Source organism: Apteryx rowi, unplaced genomic scaffold (assembly GCF_003343035.1).
Source record: "Apteryx rowi isolate R43461 unplaced genomic scaffold, aptRow1 scaffold_228, whole genome shotgun sequence".
Classification (NCBI taxonomy): domain Eukaryota; kingdom Metazoa; phylum Chordata; class Aves; order Apterygiformes; family Apterygidae; genus Apteryx; species Apteryx rowi.
Genome location: NW_020448619.1, coordinates 252714 through 269875, shown reverse-complemented (window position 1 = coordinate 269875; position 17162 = coordinate 252714). Strand labels below are relative to the sequence as shown.

Sequence of the window (17162 nt, the reverse complement as noted above, 5' to 3'; positions counted from 1 at the left end):
CCCTTTTTCCCCTTTTTTTCCTTTTTTTTCCTTTTTTTTTCTTTTCTTTTTCTTTTTTTTCCTTTCTAGGTTCTGGGAACGCCTACAAGGGAGCAAATTAGAGAAATGAATCCAAACTATACTGAATTCAAATTCCCTCAGATTAAGGCACATCCATGGACTAAGGTGAGTCTTTATGAATTGGATAATAAAGACATGTCGGCTGAAAGTAAAAATTCACAGGTTAAGTTTGATTGTTTAGTCTCTTGGTGGCTTTCGGTCTAAGCTGGGTGCCTTTAGCTAAACTGTGGACCCAATAACTCTTGATGTAGGTAAGGAGAAAGAAGGTATTGAAGCAGTGCACTGTTGGTCTACTTTTTTGATGTTTTCTAGAGTTCTTTTTGCTTTGTTTAGTTTTTTTATTAAACAAATGCTGTTTTGTAGTAAATTGCAATATACCTAAATCCTGTCATGACACAACTCTCGGTGTGCACAAAAATCATCTACAAGTTAGAAAGCATTCCATTGATATGCGTGACACTTCTATAACACTGTTACTTAATGTGACAATGATGGTTGACAGTCACTTTGCTAACTAGTTCTCTCATAAATATAATTTTACTTGCAGTCTAATATGTGCGCTGTTGAGGGGGGTCATTTTTCTTGGAGTTACTTTTAAGATTGTTCTTGTCATCCACCTTTCAAAAGGAGACATTATTGCAGCAAATACTGGCTATATGGTAATATGATCGAAGAGGAAACTGTCAGCATTAAAATAAATATATTGCCACACAATTAAGCTATCCTCCACACGTGGAGGAATGAAGGATATTTGACGTGGGAAAGGGTAACAATTGATCGTTTAATTAGCCTCCTGGGAGTGCAGTAAGTTAAATATTGAGTCTTAAGTAATTGAAGCATGGGTAGTGGATATTTTCGTTTTGCTTCTTGAGAAACGTCTGATATAGTCACAGTATATTCTTATCGTATCTTAACGGCTCAGGTTTTCTTCTGCCAAGAATGTAGAGTTTATGCACGGCAGTGTTGCATTTCTAGTCCAGCACATGTCCAGTTCAGACATTTTGGGACCAAATACTCTATGGTGGTAGAAATTCTGGATACATGGCGTAGAGCTAATTCAGGGTCTTTGAGATAGCAGCCTAAGTATGTGCTAGGTAGCTGCCAGGCCAGGTACTGGGAGTCACTACTTTTGTGATAGATTCTCCAATGAGCTATGTACCCCTTTATTTTCCTTTGCTCCGATAATCCCTGGTTTCTGTATCTGAGTGTCTAACTATGGGTTGATTAAGTGATCTGTAATAGTCTGAGAGGTCAGTAAATCCAGTAAAGCTGTTTAATATCTTACATTAACAGGAGAGGGGGAGGAGGGGGAAATTAGGGCCAATCCCTGGCAGTTGGTCTCTTCTGTTTCAAATTGTATCATGGTAGAAGCCACAAGAATAAGCCCAAAGCATTACAGCAGTGAATTCTAGCATTGTGTCTGGATTCCTTCAGTGAAGGTGTTCTGGATTTGGGTAGGTTTAAATCAGTATGAGATGGTATAGAGGTGCCAAGATGTTCTGTAATATACAGAGTTAAACATCTAAGCTGGCTCTGCAATTCATCTTCCACATGAATAGTCTTAAGAATCATCTATGTGCACTTAATGTCTCTGTTGTGGCCTAACAGACCCTTCTGGCAAATGTGGCTTCATGGAGAAACAGTGTGTTCCTTCTATTTGTGCCCTTTATACCTAAGGGAGTGCTTTTCCTGGTTATTCCATAAGATCAAAAGTGAAACCAAGTCAATCATAAAGAATTGAAAGGAACTTGCCAGAAGATCCAGTTAGCACATAATGACTTTTGAGAGCTGTGTTGCAGCATAGCTTCTCATTCTCAATTTATTCTACAGCCAATTCTTCCTCATATCAACTGTGTGTAGAATAGCATCTGGTCAAGTTTATTCCATTTGGGGTATGTTATACTTCACTTATGAGATTTGTACTTTTCTTACTGTTCAAATGCTAAATTAGCAAATTGGATTATCCAGTATGGTCTCGGTCATGTTGCTCATTCTCTCAATATATTTCTTTTTAAAATTCTTTTCTTTCAACATTTTGGTGTTAAGCCATGAAACATTTAAGTAAATGACAGTAATATATAGAACTGGTCTTCCTTACCCAGCTGTATTGATATAATGTCTGATGGCATAGAGGTGGGAATGTGCATCATCTTGGAGTTTCTGTATCTTAGAATTGGAAAGAATGACTAGAAGCTTGGGAGACAAAGTGCTTTTAAACTGTGGTTGTAGAGGTCCAGTCTAATGAGCAGAAAAGGAATGGCTGAAAGGTTGAAAGTACAAATGTTTTTTGTTGTAACAATGCATGCAGCTAGAGTGCCACAGGTAGTTGCCAGCAGGACTCGAACTCTAGAAGTTTCAGTCTCAAAAGCACAATTTTTTGTCACGTAAGCTAATAAATTACTGAATATTACAGTAGTTAGAAGGCTGGGTTTTTTTTGGTGGACTAGTTATGACCAGAGGACCCAGCAGACAATGAGAAGGTAGGTTTTTGCATGAAAAATTTGCAGGCAGCCAGCTCTCAACATGTTTGAAAGGGGATTGTTGCAAATATTAGTCACTCCCTGCTGTCAGCTCTTTGACATGAGGACATTCTCCTTGTTCTCTTCTGAGCTGTTTAAGGCAGCGTGGGTGTCTTCCAGCATTGAAGTTTATAGGTGCTGCTTGGAATTAACAATTTCATACAGCGAAGATACCTAGTGAAGGTGCATGTTCAGCTTCTAGCTAGGAGCTTAGCCTGCTTTATGCAATCTGGAAGAAATTGCATCCAGTAATTTTCTATACAAAAGTAAGGCCCATGGTTAGCTGTTGTGTTCAGGGAACTTTCTTGATCTGCAAAGGTATGTGTAAATTGCAATCAAGAATTTTCTTTGGAAGCTGTAGTCCCTATGGGTTGCACCTGAAATTCTGGATGTGGACTTTTGTTGGACATACCTGGTTCTGCTCTGCTCTCTGGGCGTTTCTCAGAGGCATGGATAGGTTGTTTCTTTCTGAATATCCCTGTAATATTGTGAACTGTTTGCCATTGTCTGCTATATGAAGAGGAATGGTTGCTAGTGCTGTAGGCCTTTGTTTTTTCAAAGCTTTGGAGAAATTGCTTGAGATTGAACAAGGATGAGTCCATCCAGGTATATTATTTCTTAGATTCCTTCAGTTTCAGGCTTAAATTGGGATTCTGAGTACAAAGTTTGTTAAAAGTTGTGGTCTACCTTCGTAGATGTAGCTTAGAGTTTTCAAAAGAAATTCATTGATGTCATCTGTATACAGTATTGATATTTAATACAATGAAGTAGCGTGATGAAAGATATCTCAAATTAACAAGGGTCTGTCTTCTTAGATTGGAAGAGCATTCAAGATAACACTAAAAATATTTTTGTGCTGCAGCAGTAATGTGAGATTACACTGTGGACTGATTTTATTCTCAGTCTGCTTTTTCAATCCATTGGCAGTTTGAGAGTAAAGTACTATTGTAACTCAAGAGCCTGAATCCGTCAGCATAAAACATACAGAAGGCTCACTCTCCAGCATAGTCCTATGTTGTTGAAGCATGTGCATGTGTTCCTACCAGTCATGTGCATGATAGAGATGATGACTGCAATTCAGTGCATCCCTCACTAGCAAAAGAAAAGAAAACCTAAACGTTCTGGGAATATTTCTTCCAAACAGGACACACCCCACCCCACCCCCATTAGGAGATTTTGGGGGGGTTCTTTTTGAGCATCTCTCTTCATAGTACAAGAGTGTTTAATCCAGTAATTTAGTTGGTCTTTCTGATCAGATTTCATTTTGTTTTCACTGAATATAGGCCAGTTTGTACTCATGGAGGTGCATCCTGCTGCTTGTCTGCCTTGTTCTGCGAGTAGCACTAAGTTATAAGGGTAGCAGGGTTTTGAAGGGATGGTAGTATCTTTTATGGGCCCAACTGATACAGTTGGAAAAAATGGACAGGCTTTTGGACACACAATCTTGTCTTCAGGCTTAGCTTGTGTCTGAAAGCCTGCCCAATTTTTCCATCTGTATCAGCTGGTCAAATAAGTTACTACCCTTTCTAGAGGGTTTGCTGCTGTTCTTACAAGATTATAACTTTGCTTTTATGCATTTCAGACAGTTCAGCTCCTTGAGCCTTCTTATTTGTTGAAAGTACACAGTCTGATCTCTGCTACTAATCTCTAAACTTGTTTCTCTTCTTCTGACTAAGCTTCATCTATATTTTATAATCGTGAGAATAGAAAGCCAAAGAAAATCTGAGATCAAATGCAAGATTGTACTTCATAGGGTTGTTGAAGTTCAGCTTTGGGGGTTAGCTTTCTCTTAAACTTTTGGCCCTTTTGGAGGGGGTTGGGGCAGTGGGGAAGGAAGGTATAAAAGCATGCTTCATAAGGTTGTGTTAGATTGGCATTGCTTATCATGGTCCCTTTACAGCAGGCCTATATCCTGGCATTACTCAGATGCTGCCTTCAAATTTCAAATCCTTTGGGCTGTAAAAACAAAGCCCCTGCCACAATTATTTCCAGGATAGTCTGCACAGAAAGATGTCTGCCTGTCCATGGCATGCCACTTCCTCCCCACCCTGGCTAGTAAAGGATCTCATCTGAGTAACATTGCAGTAAATGTAATGTAGTTTAGGCCCCTTCTGCATGGCAGAGATGACTAGTTTGGACCCTGGATTTTTTTTTCCCCCCTACCCTTCCACTTGTTTGTCACAAATGGGCACTGTAATAAACTGGCTTATCTACTGAGCCACAGGCATGCCCATGGTTCATGATGTCAGAACAGCTCAACAGGTGGTGTCAGCCAAAGCTGTTTCCGTTAGTCAAATCATTAACTTCTCTGCCTTGTCTGTTGTGTAGGTGTGGAAGCAATATCTACCACACAGAGCTCTCAAAACCGAGCAGTGTATGTCTTTTAGTGCACCACCGCTTAGTGGCCTTCATACTTCTTGTGTCCTGGATGATACTGGCAAGGTTGTTCACACTTCCTCTCTCCATGGAGCTTTTACATCTCAATAATGTCACAGCAGAACAGGGCAGGGTCCCTTCCGACTTCCTGAAGTGCTTACTGTCTTTCATAATTTGTGCAGTCGTAAGTGCTCTTCTGTCCGTGTCTTCAAGCCCAGTTATTGTAGCAGAGGGAAACAGTGCTGAAGATGAAATTTCAGGCTCTTGCTCATATGCCTTCTGGCACTTCTCCAAAGCAATTGGCCACTCCTGGTTACAGGTCGAGGGTTGTGGGGATAATACAGTCATGTATTACAGAGTAGCTTTGGATTTTGTCTTTGAGATTCATTTTTTCAGGAAATACAGTGGAGAATTATTATAAAATATTTGGCAAATACTTTAGTCTAAGTATCTTGTGTGTGTGTGTGTAGACTTTGTATACGTTTTATCATACTGATTGCTGGTCCTCAAGTGTTGTATTTTTTCTGTTAGTGGCAGGTAATCTTGCCTTCTTCCCCTCACTTTGGGACTGAGACATAGGGTCTGGTTTCTCTCATGAGCATTTTTTTGCCCCCTCCAGAACCACTTTCGTGTTTTCATCCCATCCTACTCCTGCTCTCCAGGTTCTTGTCTGGGTTTTAAGCAGATTGTTTGGCTTGTAATGCTTCCAAGTGACTGCTCATACTGTAGATTTGAGGAAGAATACCAAACAGTAAAATGGATAAATAGAAAACTCATTTTGTCACTTCTAATTATAGCTGATGACAAAAGAAAATGAAAATTCCTTCATCAGAAATCTAATAAGTATACTTACATTAGAATTAAAGTTAAAAATGCAAACTCTTCTATTCTTTCTGAGATTGAGTCCTGACCTTTTGTAAGGATACAAAGGTACAATGGAGACTGGATATTTATTTGGGTGCAGTTTCATAATTGGCTTAACTTCATCATGAAGTGGGGTCTGCCCTCCTACTCCCAGATGCATGTTTATGTTGTCTCCTTTGTGCATTAACGTTTGTATTGTTGCAAAAGTCTCCTGAAAAACACTAATATTCAGAATCTGGATCAACTTTCTTATCTGGCTGACCATTCGGCCCCAACTGCAAGTCTTTGGGCAAGAGAACAGAGCAGATCTGCATGGCCAGGAGGAAGGCAGAGCCATCTGTCCCAGCATGGGGTGCAGGTGATTTATGCAGACTGTGAAACTGTACCCTTACTTCTTTCTGAAGAGTGTGGCCGTCCTGTTTTTCACTTGGTGTGTAATGACTTTTCAAGCAAAGAATGAAAACAGCTCTGCTGGAGACTAACTTAAAAAAAAAAAAAAAATCTGGCAAGTTCAAGTTTCCCAGCCCCTTCTCTAGGAGCAATGATTTTTGACAGAGTAAATCTCTTATCTCCACCTACTGCATGAGAACAGAAGCCAGGTTTTTTAAGTGATAAATTGCCTGCCTCTGCCCAATTTGAATGCAGTAAAGAAAATAGTGCTTTGCAATAAATAAGTGAGCATTCCTGTAATATTAAGATGTGACTTGCATCAATGCGTATACAGAAATCAAACGATAACTTTGACATGTCTTCTGTAATATACCATCTGTTTTGTCATCACATTGCAACACATCTGTCCAAGATGTTGAGAGTGGCTGTCCTGTTGAGGCTTAGATCATTTACAGAGGTAGATTTTTGGGGGTTCTCTCTGAGAAGAATGAGAGTTGTTTTGTTCTGCTTAGCTTTGTTGCCTTCCTTTAGAGCTTCATAGATGCAGAGCATGCACAGGCTAACAAATTTTAGTTCATTCTGTTTTCACCAAGTCCTCAATGGAAGTAGCCCAGTAACAAGTGTGTGGTCTCAACAAGACGTAGCTTTGGAGACAGGTTTCTGGTTCTGTTCCCGGTTCTGTGTTGGCTCATTTGTGAGCCACTTAACCCTTCTGTCTTTATTTCATTTTCCCTATCTGAGTAAATGCTGCCTGCCAAGGCTTTTTATGAATGGCAAAGCATTTGCTATTTCTGTGATGCTTTTTAGAAAAATGGGGGAGGGGGGTGTTAATCAGAGAAGGAAATGGGGATTTTATATACGTCTTAAAATTATTCCCAGTAACAGTGTCTCTCTGGTTTTAGTCTTCATTTGTATCACGTGAGTTTTATGTACTTCAAAATAGCAAAATAAAGTACTTCAGAAAACCTGTTTTGAAGTTCTCAAACTCTTGAAACAAGATTTATTCCAAGGGCAGAGCTTCAGCCTTAGCTTCGTGTTGCCTTGTGTCAGGTGAAGCTCAGTACTAACATTACTGTCTTGCATGTGTCTCTTCATTTTCCTTTTTTGTTTATGAATGTGTCTTGTTTACCATAAGGCTTATTATATTAAACTTATGTGATTGAAATATTGCTTCATGCCCTAAAGTTGTGATAATTGTATTGTGTAATTGTATTTAAAAAGAATTGATTTAAGGGTCGTGTCCTACGTCTGACAACTTTGATCACCGGTAAACAGTGTGAGCTTTTGGTTGAAGGCAGGAGCTTTCTCTGTTACCTAATATTGAAGTATTTCCTAAGAGACCTGATCACCCTCCTTCCCAGTCTGGGGCAAGTGCCGTCAAAAATGTGCTTACAAACTGAAAGGAAATGTGCCCAGACTGTCAGCCTGAATCGGTGGTGTGGGTGGTTCTTGGCAAAATACAAGTCTCTGAAGCTGGTGAGGAAATTTTTAACTGCGGTGTCATAAACTTGATGTGTTAGCAACAGATGTCATTTTAATAAGCCTCTGCTCTCTTAGGGAGTGCAGCATGCTAACAGCATTCACAATCTGCATGTGAAACGCACGGCGGTGGATAGCATGAAGTAATGTCTTTTAATACACACCGGGTAGAAGAGCACCTTGGTGCAACACTGTGAAGCTTTGGCTTTGGTGCTTAATTAGACCAAGAAGACAGATCTCCGTGTTGTGCATGAAAAGTCTGGTTTGAGAATGGCAATGAATGAAAGTCAGACCGACCATTCTGCTAAAACAATACTTAGCCCTTACCCCGTGTGGTTTTTATTTGAGAACTGAATGCTGATGTGAGCATTGCAAAAGAAGAGTATCCTGGGCTTTCCATCGTTTTTCTTTCATCTTTTGATGCAGAAAAATTTTCAAATTCAGAAAGACCAATAGAAACTATTTTAAATTAGGAAGTTAAAATGCAAATGCTCTGCTTGTTTACCAAGACTTCATCTAAATTCAGGTCATTTGGGGATGGGAAGAGAGTGGCATACCAGAGGCATTTAAACCTGGCAATTATTTTCAAAAAATGTTGAAAACTGTGGTGGTTCCTGAAAAGTAAGGAGGGACTTGCATAAAAAAAGTCACACTGATAGCAGCATAGCTTAGAAATGAGAGAGGCTGTGTGTTTGGCTTTGCCCTCTAACTGCTACGGTCTGTTAGCATTCGAGCATCACCGGCATGCCTGAACACAGAAGGGACTTGCACTGTCCCTCAGCTTTGTGGTGAGGTAAAGAATAATTAAAAAAAAAAGAAGAAGAAGAAGTTGTGGTTTTGGATGAGTCAGCATTTCCATTTTACATGATCATTCAGAGATTTTTGACACTCATCCAAAAAACAGCAACCTGGGTCTCAGCCTGAAATTCATTTGCTTTGCAGAAACAAGAGTTTTTGAGTTATGCAAGCGCAAATTTTCCTTGAAGAATATTGGATGTAAAGACTTTATTTTGCATTTGTTTATCTCCAAAACAGGTTCATTTTTTAAAATGAAAACTTGAGCCTTCAGTCCCTCGTGTGGACAAATAGCCTTACAAAAGGTCTTATTTCATTTTAGAAAAATGAATTGCTGCGCAGGTGGGGTAGTATTTGATTGCTTTAAAAGTTCCTGTCAGTGTTTTATTTTTGTTTTTGTTTGTGGACTTGCTGTGCATTTTGCCCGGCCGTATTTAGTCTGCATACTAAATGTTAGTCTGCCCAAATACTTTACTTTGTGCACTTAGCTTTTTTCCTTTTTTTTTCTTTCTCCTTTTTTTCTTTTCTTTTTTTTTTCTTTTGCTTTCACCCAGATGTATTTTAGACTGAGATATACTTTGCTCCAGTGGGCCGGATTTTAGTCCGTGCACTAAATTTTAGTCCGCAGACTAAAAAGAATCCGCGGATTATTGACTAAAAGCGATTCCCTCACTGAGAACTACACTGCAGATGAAACTCTCACTGAAACAGAAAATCAAGGGGGGTTCACAGCGAAGGGTGAGTCCTACCGTCTGTCCTCCTGCAGCTTGGGACTAAGTGAGCACCGACAGCAGGTTGCCTTCGCGGTGCCACCGCCTCGGGCTGCAGTGGTGGCATGCGAGCTATTGTGCCCTTCACCTGCGGCTGTGACTGTCCCTTGCTCTTGATGTTTAAGTGCTGCAGCCTCTTGTGTAGTTCTCAGTGGGCGAATTGGGCAGGATTTCTGGTGGAACTGTGTTGAATTAGGAGAGCTAAAAGACACAGGATTTTTGCTTTGATTTCTTTTTTTAAGTGCATTATTCAAAAGTGGGGCGGGAGGCAAATTGAGAGAAAAATTAAAAAAAAAAATTGTCAAGGGTGCGACGGTATGAGGGGGAAAAATGCTAGAGAGAAATTAAGGCCATACCTGCACTCCTGAGGTGGTCTGTCCAGTTCCTGAAGCATCCTAAAGAGATCATGTCAGCCAACAAAATCCATTGGTGGGGAAGTCAATCCAGAATGGAGAATAATCCGCGGCGGCCTGATGCACTTGTAGCTCACACAAATTAAAAACAGCCAAATTCAAAATACAGATTTTTATTTTCTCTTCAGCACAAATTATAAATTGTTAGGGGGTTGGTTTTTTCTGGAAAAAAAAGTTTACATTGTGTCTCTGGGAAAGGTTGACAAGTGGGATGCACCTATGGAGACAAACTGATTTGGCCCCAATGTCTGTGGACATTTATATCCAGGACCAAGGACTGAAAATTCTTTATGATGGGGATTTCAATTACCCTTTTAGTTTGAGTTAGAGTTTTGATTTCAATTTTTTTTTATTTTTTTAGTAAATGCACTGGCATTGGAACATAAATTTAATATAGAAATGTTTCTATACTATGCCTCACCATTGCACACTCAATTTTTTGGCATACACTGTGGTGAAGTTGGACTTGCTGCTATGGAGACTGATGTTTAAAGTTTCTAATTGTATAAACATTTTCTATGTCCCCCACACCATGGATTTCTTATAATATTGGATATATTTTTCCTTGCTGGACTATTCTCTTTTGGATTGACTCCCCCTGTTTGGATTATTTCACTGCATTATCATCTTTAGGACTCGTCAGGAACAGGACATTTCACCTCAGGAGTACGGGTATGTACTTAAACATTTTTTCAAACTATTAGGCCTAGTCTTGAAAAAAGGAGAGAGAAATGCTAGAAGTGGAAAGTTGGAGTTCAGATAGCATCCTTGAGGCAGTGGCCAGGTGACTGCTTTAACACAAGGTGATAAAGATTAGCCAGGCAGAGATCTGTAACTCCATGTTTTAATCACCATTTATGCGGAGGGAGGATGTGTGAGAGTTTCTTTTGTTTGTTTTGTTTTTTTTTTATTTTCCTTCCCTGGTTTTGAAACAGTTAGGGTAGCCTATAGTAATTGCCTACTTCAGGTGACAAATTTCTGAGTCCAAATGCAGGCTGAGCAGTTTTCAAGCAGAATTTAAGAAGCAGATGTTAGGGTTTCACTGAGTTGAAAATGAAGATTTTTACAGAGGGGACAAACAAGGGTCCTCCTTTTACAGGTGGCAGATCTGTGACTCTGCCTAATAATCTGCTTTAAGATAAGCAGTTGTTGTCTTCGTCTCAGAAGGAAAAAAAAGGCTTTTTTTTTTTTTTAATCTGCATAGTAACTGAAATGTGAGCTGTCCTGAGGGGAAAAAAACACAGCTAAGAATAAAGCATTTTCATTTCATACTGTGGTAAATCAAGCCTGGTCAAACACCAGTGAAAAAGGTATAAGGGAAAGACCTCGATAGTTTTACCTCAGGGTAAAAATCAAGCGACTACGCTTCTGTGTTTTTACCCCAAGACCCGTTCAGTTATGCTAGTTACCATGAGGTAAAAATTTCAAGGTGTTTTGTTTTGTTTTGTTTAGAATGGGAGATAGTCTTTCATTTTGTTATGGTCAGGCTGTGACTTGCGAGTTGGATGCTTGGGTCCCCCTTGCGTTGTGGTCAGTAATCTGGACTCTGGAGGCGATGGGTCTCAACACCGAAGAGAAGAGCGGCTTTTGCCGCCCCTCCGTGTGAAAGCACGCACAGGGCATGGATGGCGGCCCGAGTTCTCTGCTGGCAGTGCTTACAGCAGTGTGGCTGCAGCGTTAGGCGAAAGCCTTTGCTTTCATGATTATGGCTCTTGGGCAAAACGCTTTTCTTTGTTTTGTTTTGCAACAAGCCAGTGTGAGAAATAAGTGCTGCTCCTTCGGTACTTCATTCGTTGACTCCATGAGTCGGGATTCGCTGCCACACGAGTTAGTACAGAATGCCTTAGACCTAACTCAGGGGCTCCTGAGCCAGCTGGACACCAAGGGGAGAAAACTTCAGTTTCTAGAAAAAGTAGCCTTGCTGTTTAATCCTCATTCATGAGAGCATATGTGTCCTTTGGTTTAAAACCTACTTACACAGTGCCTGTGCAAGTTCCTAGTCTGCAGTTAGTTAGCATGTCGTGCACTAATTTTGCTCCTTGGTGCTGTGTGGTTTGGGCTCACCTGCATTGGTGCAAAAGCATTTTGGATTAGCTCAATTTTTATCAAAAATGCTGACATTTAACACTCTCACCCACCCCGCTCCCTTTTCCCCAGCCTGTATTTCACCTGTAACATAGTGAGAGTGCAGTGCTTGAAGAGGCCACCTAGGTCATGTATGTGATTAACTTGCATTTTGCTTTTGACTTATTGAGAGAGGAAGGTTGGGGGTGTGATTTGGGGTGTGTAAAGCTATTCTTGAAGGTTTGAAATACAGCTTCAGCGAAGAACTGCTGTGAACTCCATTTTGTAATCACTTAAGGTAAAAAAAGGAAAAAAAATCTGTGAGAGGGAAACAGTTGGTTCTCTTGACACAACTTTCAGCTGTCCTTACAAATACCAAATGTGCAGGAGTTATCCCAATAAATTTATGGGAATGACTTGCCAGAATAAGGTCAAGGAAGGAGTAACTTGCGAATTAGAGCCAAACATTTCCTGCACCCCACCCTTGCTTTCCTTGTTGTTCTCCAAAGTTGAGCAGCAGCCTCCATAGCAACAATCTGACCTGCCTGCCTGCAAAAGTCGGTGTTAGTAAGGCTTCATCCACTAGCAAAAAAAATATATAGCGGGGCCCTATTCAATTTTTACATCCGATGAATCCTGCTCATTTGAACCTTTCTCCCCCTACCTCACTCCATCCCATATGCATGGCTGATAGCACCTGTGTGTTTGTTATGATTTTTGAATGAGTTTCCCCCTTCGTTCTTCAAGTTGTTTTTCTGAGTGCACTCTCATGAAGTCTTTTTGCTGGCATTGCACTTTCACTTGAGTGCAAGACTTTGCAATTAACCCTTTCTCAACCCCAGGAGCTGGATTTTCCCATCCTCACTGGAGACCTTTGATTACAAACATCAGGTTGTTCCAACTTGTTGGGCAGTGAGAGGTTTAATTGCTCTGACTTGCTTCTGATCGGCAAAGAATAGAAATGTACCCAGACAACCTGTTTCTCCTTGCTTGTTTTTTAGGTCTTCCGGCCCCGCACTCCACCAGAAGCAATTGCGCTATGCAGCCGTCTGTTGGAGTACACCCCCACTGCCCGCCTGACTCCCCTGGAGGCGTGTGCACACTCTTTCTTCGATGAACTACGGGACCCAAACGTCAAGTTACCAAATGGGCGAGACAAACCTCCACTCTTCAATTTCACCACTCAAGGTAGTCTGTGAGCGTTGAGGATCCCTTCTTTGGGAAGAAGCACTGTGATAATGAATGTTCCTTGTAATGCAGGTGTCACTCCCTCAAAAGTAAAAATCTCCAAGCAGGACTAAGGATATTAAACAGTTGTGATATCAGCCATCCGGTTCAAAAAGAGACAGGAAGGGCAACTTGGAGAAATGAGCTATGGGATTTTCAGATACGTAGTGCCTTTGATTTGATTTTAGTCTAGGTTACTGAAGGTTGTTACTGTCTGATTGCACAAAGAGTTTATGTTTGCAGTTTAGTGTTTGCAAGACAGTTGATGGTTTTGTGTGAAATACCACAGTCAGTGGATCGTGGGGATTCGATTATCATTTTAAAGATGATCCTGCACCTTCATAGCTGAAACACCATAGCAAGGAGAAATGCATACCGGCTTTGGCAGAGAAGTTTGTAGTGTTGCTGTCCATTTTCGTTCTGAAAGTATGATAAATTACAGAGACCTCAGTGTCCAGATTTTATGTGCTGCACAGTTCATCTGGCATTATATTGACTCAGTAATTTAGAAACTGTAAAAATAATAAACAACTTCTTTATTTGAAGCCAAACCAGTACCAAATTTTAAAACCATTCGTGTATTCTTTCACAGAAGTCAGAAATATAAAGCTGATATCCCCGTAGAACAATTTTGCCTGCCACGATAGAGGATGCAAGAAGTATGGTGTACAAATTTGCTAGTAATTAGTTTTACAGCACTTTAAGTGATTGGCTCCCAGTCCTCACCTTTTGTGTGAGGATAGATATATGTGCATTTGCTGTTGGAAGTCTAAAACACCTTTTGGTTCAGTTAGCTTCAGTTTAATTTTTCAGACTCTTTAGTACATGCATTGCCCATCTGCCAAGACGTGAAACAGAACACTGTCCTTGAACGTATGGAGCCCTTTTCTTTAATAATAGTAACTGCAGAAGTAACTGTAGCTAAGATGTTTCTATACAAAGTAGTATTTAAACTGCCCAAGCATGAATTTTTTAACTTGTTTTGAATCACTGTCTTGGTGGAAGCAAATATACATTAATATATGTTTTAACATTTCCAGGGAATACACACCTTGAAAAGTCTTTTTTGTTTGTTTTGTTTTGGGGGGGGGGGTTGCAAGTAGTTTTAGTAAGGCGCACATGGGGCCTTCTCCCACTTGAGGGGAGAAAGCATTGGAGCAGTTAGTGTTTTTAACAGACCAGCAAAACAGTGTCAACAGTGTCTCCCAGTGTTGCACAGGTGTTGATAGCATTGTGAAAACAGCCTGTGCTTTCAGGTTACTGTCCCCTGTGCTGGTTCCTACATCTGGTGGTATGAATTTAGCAGTTAGATTAAGGATCCTATCATATTATAATATTCAGGAATTGCCTTTTTTTCCCCATTCTAAGGCCACCTCCAGTAGCAAAGATAGTTTTGATCCCAATATGTTAATATAGCTTCATTCCCTGTTCTTTTTAAACGTATTTATTATTAATTATTTTTTAATTCTGTTAGCATGAGGCCCATCTACTACATGAAAGCAAGTTTTTTTTAAAAAAGGCTTGAAAGCTCTACAGTGAGTTCTTTTAAAACTTTATTGAGGAAAATAGATATGTATTTATCAGGAATGCGTCTCCGATTTCTCAAGGCAGTGTGGTAGCTGCTGGGTAAGCTACCCTAATCCTCAGGCAAATTTGTGGCTCCTAATTTGTCATCCTTCAACCCTCAGTGAAGTGTTGTCTTCACACATCCGCCTAGAGGGCTGATGTGCTCTCCCCTTGCACAATGATTTATGGGGATGGCAAGAGCAATTGGTTCTGGTGGAGGAAGTTCCTTAAAATTCAAGGAGGTTTCTGTTATTGGCAGGGGTCAGTTTTAGTACCTAAAAAGGGAAAGCAGGACAGAGGCTGGTCATTAACGCATTTTGAAATAAGCTCTGTTGCAGGTCAGCAGCCAAACTCAAAAAACTAACCAGAGTTTTTAAAAACAAACAAATAAAAAAAGAATTAAGTGCTCAGCTCAATGATTTTAACACCTTTGTGATCAGTAAATGTGTAGTGGTAAGTCTCGTGTGGGCAGCAGTCCTGATTATGCCCTCAAGATATACAAGGACCTTCCTGTCCTTCTGTGACTATTGGGAAGCCCTAGCATTTTAGCCTGATTTCACAGATCCCTGTTGAACTTGCCAGTCCAGAGCAGAAATCACAACTGGGAAATAGATCAGGTCACTGGAAATCAGATGTGGCAATAACATCATCTGTGGTAATTTGGGAAGTAATGAAAGGTGCCCTTCTGTTTTGAATGGCATTTGTTTTTATCAGGCAATATGAAAATTTGAAGTATTTTATTTGGCTATATCCAGTTTTCTGAAACCCATGAAGTACAAGGTAGCTGCAGAAGGCTTGAAGGCAAAACTGTTAGAAACAACAACAGAAATCTGGTCATTAATGTATTGGACTAGTTTTCGAAAATAACCTAAGTGTCATGCCAAACCTGCTGATGTGGGCAGTGGTGCCGTTCAGACAGATCCTAGAAAAAAGCAACAAGAATATACACAAGATAAAGATCATGCTTTTTTGACTGACTGCCAGTAGTAGTCCTGGGGCATATAGATGCTTGCTTTATTGTAGAGATGAGATTTGTTGAAGATAGCTATATCTGGTCATTCTTATTCTTGCCTGTAAGTTTCTCTTAATATTTAAACCAACTTTATGTGCTGACTGGGGTTTGAAAAAAAAAATTTTTTTCCCCCAAGTAGGTATCTCTAGTAGCCAGAATGCTGCATTTTAGTGACTTTTAGCTGCAGCACAGCTGAACAGAAAGCAATTTTCCCTTAGAAGCTAAATTTTCAAACAATCTGTGAAATGACTGCCATTTACTAAACCTCTTATAACAGGTCAGTGATTGTGCTGGACCCCAAAATGTCACTGTTGTACTACATTAGCCATTAGTGACTGTAAAATTCTTCTGTGATTCAGCATTTAGAATTGGATACTGTGCTGTTTGGTGGCAAACACCTTTTAGCTAGTGTGTTTTTTTAATCAGTAAAGCATAAGGGTGACTTGTATATATGTTTTTTTTTTTAATTATAAAACTTTCATTTCGAACCTTTTTCAGTCTGACAGAAATCCTTAGTGTGACCATTTGAGTGCCATCCAGCTCTTTTTAACAGAATATTTCTGCTTAGAGCAAGTGGAGGGGGGCAAGAAATGAAAAGTATGAAGTTTGTGCTGATTCCAGCACTCTTCTAGTTTGAGGAGAAACTGCTGGAATAACTTCAGTTTCATGGAAAGCTGATTATTTTGCCAAAGCAAACATGATACAAAACTAATTTTTCCAGTGGATTCTGGGATTATTGAAATATCTAACATAATGGTACTGAAAATGAGCACTGAACTCTTTCTCAACAGAAAATATTGTATTGCTTTGGGGGAATGAAGTGAAGATAACCTGGTGTCCTGGTAAAACTGCAGTGTTTGATTCCTGTTCCTTACTGGAGATGTAAACTGGCTGCAAATGTCATGACTGGGTCAGGAGAAAGCCAAAGTTGTTCTCCCAGCTGACGTGAATGGGAGTGGACTCTAATAAATGACTTGGGATGACTGCTGTGTTCTCATCATAGTATTAAAAACATTGTCTGAAATGCTGCAAGAAGATACTGCGGTAAAGGCAATATTGGTTGTATTAGCACAACCCTGAATTTTAAGTTTGATTTAGATAAGCAGGCTACAGCTCAGCAGTTTGTTCAAATATTGGGTTGAAAATCATAGAGAACAGTGGTGCCCAATACTTCAAGCAGTCTGCAGATACCAGAGATCAGGCCTTTTCCTCAGTATTGAAGCGTGTGATCCTCCCAGATGTGATAGCCACAAAGATATGGAAGAACGAAAAATTGAAACAAGTTTTAAAGCAAAGCTCTTATTAACTTCAGCCAAAAGAGCTCAATTTGTTTTGGTTATTTCTTGTCCAAATTGATCTGTTCCTCTAAAGGAAGCATCAAGACATTCAGAGCTTACTGAATTTAAGGAACTTCGTACCAAGAAAGACAGTGTGACCTTTCTGAAGAAGTGAACAATGTCAGCCTTCTAGTCTCTATGCACGTTCTTTATGGTAGCTTCAGAGAAACACTTGCGCTTGCCTTAAAAACAACAAAAAACCCTGTATATATGCCAGACTGGTACTGTGAAAGGAGATACTCTGACAATATTGTATGAAAGTATGGGAAGATTCATAACGGGATCAAAGT

General features: G+C 40.0%; 1 protein-coding gene across 3 annotated transcripts in view; it reads left to right on the top strand.

The window, feature by feature from the left end:
- Positions 1 to 17162, top strand: part of GSK3B (glycogen synthase kinase 3 beta) — a 152668-nt gene that overhangs the window by 124243 nt on the left and 11263 nt on the right. For 2 of the 3 annotated variants that reach the window (XM_026065465.1, XM_026065463.1), the window contains exons 8-10: positions 70 to 165; positions 10300 to 10338; positions 12732 to 12918. In XM_026065465.1, the coding sequence (XP_025921250.1) occupies positions 70 to 165; positions 10300 to 10338; positions 12732 to 12918 (322 nt within the window). The remainder of the gene's footprint in view (positions 1 to 69; positions 166 to 10299; positions 10339 to 12731; positions 12919 to 17162) is intronic. The other variant, XM_026065464.1, reaches the window with a different exon arrangement.